The following is a 5,867-nucleotide window of genomic DNA, read 5'->3' on the forward strand; positions in this document are numbered from 1 at the left end:
TGTGTCTATGTGTGCGTGTGATGTTCAAACCCAACGTTACCTACTTAGAATCTATGACTATGTGTTCTTTCAGACAACGTTGTTCAGGCTGTTGAGACCGTGCAAACATTTACATTTCAAGCCATCATGAATGCCCTTGTTTCCGTGGACTCCTTCTTCTTCCTAAGGTAATGTACAGTTAACATGTTGTCTAGTAGAATATCTTTGTTTATTGCTGTTAATTATAATGATTCCGAAAGTTACTAACTCACCTTCGAAATATGAAAAGTTGGCTACTACAAATATGGGAAACAATGTGAGCATTGGCCTATTTTATTTATTTTATTCGTCACAGTTATTGAAAAATAAACTAAATGTTGAAACCTTCCTTCCAGTGGGCTCCTGATGACATACCTTCTGCTCAGGCAGATCGGGAAGAACCGAGAGAAGGGAAAATCTGTTCCGTACGGGATGTTGTACTTCCACAGATATTGGAGGTGAGGATACATTATCACGTGAATTCTTGTGTTTCTTTTGTTTGGCAGAATTCACATCTTAAAAACCAGTGTACGACTTTAAGTTCTAAACACTGTCAACGTTTTCTTCTTTAAACAACAAACAATTAAGTATTGTATGTTTCTCCGAACTGCTTCTATTTCTCATTACGTGATATACTGCTTGGAGAAATCTGCCCCAATGATGCTAGGAGGGTAGATACTGTACAGTGTCGTCAGTGCCAAACGAATATAAACATATCGTGCAACACATTAACAATTGTGTAGCACTAAAACACTCGCCTTCATACTGTCGTCCTCAGGTTGACGCCTACATACATGTTCGTCATGATGCTGTACGTGTGGGTGCTTCCCTACATGTTCTCTGGTCCCTTCTGGCCACCGGCACCTTTAGACCCAAACTGTGGGGACAACTGGTGGACAAACATACTGTACATCAACAACCTGGTCAACGATGACAGGCAGGTACGTATATTTATGTTTACAGATGGAAAACATATTGTTTTTGCTCAGTTTCTTCTTCTTCTCCAAACAAATAAGGTCAATGACCTGAACCAAACGTCCGTCACCATGGTAACTAGTGTTGGGTTACATCATGTTGCAATTTTATAGCAGGAGGGATTTAGACTACCGTCACCATATATGAATGTGTTTGAGTACGAGTTAACAGAGCAGACCATGTGCGAAGGTAAACATTATGCATTTGCTTATGTTTCTAGTTCCAAGGAAAATCAGTGCTCCTTCATCTACATAATATATATCTGATTAATATTGCTTTATTATGTATATACAACGTTACTATTGATTTCCGTCCTATGTTTAATCTTCAACTTGATTTTCTTCACTCTTCCCTAAGTGTATGATCTGGTCCTGGTACCTGGCCAATGATATGCAATTCTTCGTCATCGGAGTTCCTCTCGTCTACATACTGTACAGGTATGTCTCGTTTTATACCTTATATTGTCCTCTAATGTCCTGGATAATTAGGAAACCCATGGTGAGATGTCTTCCCAGGCCCATACAGGCTTAGTAAGTCTCAATCATTTGAAAACTGTGCAGTCTCTCTCCACCCATTATCCATTATCGTGAACCAGAATGATTCTAACGGTATTTTAAATGTGAGCACTAATTGTATCCCACCGCTGCCACCATGTGTAGCGTGTCGATATACAGAGTGTTAGATTAACGGTCTTGACACAACGAGTGTACGCTGCAGACTGGCTTTATTGGACTTAATCAGGTATAAATGTATATCAGGATTGTCTGAAAAAATGTCAAAACGACCTGAGTGCATTATCCTGTATAAATAAATAAAGTGAAAGTGAATCAGACATAGATGTGACACAGATGTTCTAGTCTCGTTTGGTCCCAAGTTTGTATCCCCAACACTAACTAAAAAACAGAATGATATCATTTTGTCTAAAATGCATTCCACCAGAAAGACGTGTTTCAGATATACGCAGCTAAGTTTCGCTCATGATACATCTGCTTACTCACAGGTGGCAGATACTGGGGATTGCTGTGAAGCTGGCTCTTCTTTTGGCAAGTTTCATCACCACTGCAGTCATCAGTTGGCACTATAACCTGAAAGCCCCTGGCGGGTAAGGATACCGTTTGATATCCCTGAGTGATGACAGACCCTAGCCTGTCGTTACACACAGTAAATGCAGCGACGTATGTGAATTTTGCTGCACTGTTTTGCGTTAAACTTTGTAAATCCCGTCTGTATAATCTGTAATTCATGGTATGACCCATGCTCATAAAATCCTGAAAATTATTCAGGAGTACCATTCCGTGAATAGTTTCATCAGGTTGGTAAGTTACTTAGTAAAGACTCTAGCTTTTTAGACAACCAAGTGTTTTATTCACAGCCGACGTTTCGCGGTGACCGTAGGTTACCTTCCTTAGGGCAATTCTGACTGGTTCACATTGCACTACAGCACATGTGTCGCTGCTATAGATGCATTCCCAAACATATCTACACATATACGTGGTTACATGGAACTAGCTGTATCAGATTCTACAATGTGGTCCCAAAAGTACAGGAGTATGTTACATACATAATTGTAGCCAGTTAATTAACAAAATCAGGAGTAGTGTATAGTTTCTAGTTCTTCGAGGATACATGCATATGCATTTATTTGTTTTCCAGGGACCCAGTTAAGTACTATGACAAGCCGTACTGTCGTATCGGACCGTATCTGGTAGGAGTTGCCGTTGGCTGGTTCCTGGTTAAGATTAAAAGAAAAGAGACAAAGAGCACGGTGAGTCAAGCTCATATCAGCACGATTTTTCAACAATATTTTAGTACTTACCTCAGATGTATACTTGACGCCCAACAGGAGTCACCACGGCTACTAATGGCTCTCCCAAAGCAATGAAGCAAGGGTGCCCCCCTCTCCCCAAAATCCTAGCACCTCTCCCAAAATGTTCAAATTTAGTGTTTTCTCTTAGTATTTTCATGAAATTCACTGATTTTTCATCAACCAATAATTAGGGAACACCTCTCCCCTAATAATTTCTGGGGAGAGCCCTGCGCGCCTGGTATTGTTGTGCCATAAGGGTTATCAACTCTTTGCCGATGATTGTCCATTACAAGAAAGCCCGGAGAACACCAATCTAATTCCCCTTCTTAACAATCCTCGTTGAAACGACGATACCAGTTATGTAATCTCGTATCTATCAGACTGAACGAGTGTTGTCTATCAAATGATCCTGAAAACACAATTGACAGCATTTGTTCCTGTGTAGGCTAACAACTAACTTTCGCCATTTATGTATCAGACCTTGAGACAGTTGATGGTCCGGATTGGTTGGATCGTTGCTGCTTCCTGTGCCGTGGCTGTGCTGTATGCAACATACGGCCTGTACCAGGGGACAGCTTTCAAGACAGAATCCGAGCATGTGTTGTACCTGACTGTGCACCGTACTGTCTGGGCCATGGCGCTTGGTTGGGTGGTTATCGCGTGTTATCATGGATACGGAGGTAAAAATACATGTAATTATGTTTACCTTCGTTTTTCTCCTTCTCCATACAAATAAGGTCAATGGCCCTAACCAGACGTCTGGCACCGCGTGGTGACTGGTGTTGGGTTACATCATGTTGCAATTTTATAGCAGGGGGGATTTAGACTCCTGTCTGACCATATATATATGAATGCGTTTGAGTAAGAATTAACAGAGCAGACCATATGCGAAGGTAAACATTATTTGCTTTGCTAGATGCTGTTTTGTTGATCGAAAACACTTTGATGTGTGATTTTATTTTTCAGATTAAAACTCAAATGATACACTCTCTAAATAAGTACTAATTTTTTTCTGTTCTGTTCACTTTGTCATTATTGTCAATTGTCTAGTATTGCCATTGGTATTAAAGTATTAACTGGTAACTAATTTTGACATTCATAAGGTGTAATTTCTGAACGCACCATGTTAGAACTCTTGCAGCCAGAGAGATATGCAGAGTCTATTTGTTCGATTGGTCCACTATTAACCATTGACCGTTGTGATGTTTTTGTCCACTACAGGAGTGGTGGACATCATTCTTTCCTGGGACGCCTGGGTGCCCCTGAGCCGACTGACGTACTGTGCATATCTGGTACATCTTCTGGTGATGTATGCAGTATACCTCACCAGGGAGGTGCCCGTCCACTACTCCATGTTCACTATGGTACGTTGATGTACTCTCCAAGCAGAGGTTTGGGTTTTGGGGGTATTTTTAGTGTGTTTTTGGGCTTTTTATCGGGCCCTTCTTTTGCTTAGGGCACACGTGTTTTTCTCAGGCACACGTCCCGGCTTTTGGATCTGGAAAAGTCCCCCCGAATTTCCTATCTACACTGCAATTATAGTGCACTTGGGAGTGAACATAAGCAAAATAAAGTTGACTTCAAGTTGAAGTCATACAATACTTCCCAAAAACAGATTGGGACAGTTCATCCTCACTTCGGGACAATTGAAATTTACTTTTGGGACAGTGCTGGGGCAATAGGAAGATAGGTTAATTTCGAAGCCTGGTACGTACATACATGTACATGAATGACAAATAGACAAGTATTTACGTGTTTTTATTGCCTCACTACCTTGACTTAAAAACTGATCACACACCACTATCACACAAACTAAAGCAGGGTGTGGATATCAAAGAACATGCCTTTGAGCAAATTAAATTTCGTCTCTTGTCTTATGATAATGGTTTGTTTCGCTGACTTCGAATGTCCTTGTTACTTTCTCAGATCTATTTCTTCTTGGGACACTTGACTCTATCCTACGGTGTGGCCTTCCTGGTGTCTGTGGCAGTGGAAGCACCATTACTGGGACTGGAGAAAATCATCTTCAACAAATGAGACAGAACTTTACCACAGTCAACACAAGAGACATTTTATGCACGAAGGATGGGCAACCTAATCATTATCACCCTTTGAATATTTTATGGCTATAACTCAACAAGTTTTCGCAAGGATTTAACATATTAAGAAAATGCATGTACAATGTATGTTAATGTGGAGGGCATTTGCATATATAAGGCCATGTTGATTTGATTATATGGATGACATCCGCGCGCGCATGAATTTTTCGGCCGTTTCAAAAAAAAAAAAGTTTTCAACCATACTGTAAATCGTACAAAACAGTTGCAAAATGAGCAAAAATATACCGTAAGTTACAAAAAAACCATACCAATGTCGTAGAATGCCAAAATCAAACGAAAAAAGACGAAATTGTAAAGAAATGGACTTGAAGACTAGATTATTCGCCAAACCATATTCTGTCCCATTTGTTCAACCCTCATGACCACGTAGATTTCATAATGAAAACAACTTTTTTTTTGCAAAACTTTTTTTTTATTCGCACGCGCGCATCAATTTTGGGGTTCCCGGAGGATGTCATCCATATAATCAAATCAACATGGCCTAATTGCTGATAAAATGTTGGGACAAAACCTTGCCAAAGAATAGAATTTTGCAGATAAGTGTATGTAATTTGAACGCCTCTGAAACCTTCTTGGCGAAGGTAACTAAATATACATCGTCAGCATTATTGTTCTAACATGTAAATTTATAGTCAGAACTTTTGTTCTAAATATGTATACTTACTAATATGCCACTCTAGCACTTGTGCGGGAGTGGCTGATAATATTAAAGTTGATTTATTTCTTGTTTTCCGTTCTTTGCACAGTGGTGACATTGATGATGTTCTCTCGAAATGTCAAAGCACGCAGTCGATAGACCGGTACTCTCTGCAGGGCCCTCTAGCGAAAAAGATCAGCATTGCATTGATCAATTGACAGATACGTAACATTGCACTGAGCTAGCCTCCTGTGCAGGCCCCGCGGCGGTGGGGAAGAGTTTTTAACGCGTTATTTTAATATAGCCGGCC

General features: G+C 40.3%; 1 protein-coding gene across 1 annotated transcript; it reads left to right on the plus strand.

Annotated features, from left to right (window-relative positions):
- Positions 1 to 73: 73 nt before the first annotated feature.
- LOC109479187 (nose resistant to fluoxetine protein 6-like) lies at positions 74 to 5,057 on the plus strand. Its single transcript, XM_019781082.1, has 10 exons — positions 74 to 167; positions 375 to 476; positions 797 to 959; positions 1,351 to 1,430; positions 1,994 to 2,095; positions 2,647 to 2,758; positions 3,279 to 3,480; positions 4,022 to 4,164; positions 4,727 to 4,849; positions 5,017 to 5,057. Exons 1-9 carry the CDS (start codon positions 127 to 129, stop codon positions 4,835 to 4,837), a joined length of 1,056 nt encoding a protein of 351 aa, XP_019636641.1. The 5' UTR covers positions 74 to 126; the 3' UTR covers positions 4,838 to 4,849; positions 5,017 to 5,057.
- The last annotated feature ends 810 nt before the right edge of the window (positions 5,058 to 5,867 follow it).

Source organism: Branchiostoma belcheri, unplaced genomic scaffold, assembly GCF_001625305.1.
Source record: "Branchiostoma belcheri isolate BF01 breed outbred unplaced genomic scaffold, Haploidv18h27 scaffold1068, whole genome shotgun sequence".
Lineage (NCBI taxonomy): Eukaryota > Metazoa > Chordata > Leptocardii > Amphioxiformes > Branchiostomatidae > Branchiostoma > Branchiostoma belcheri.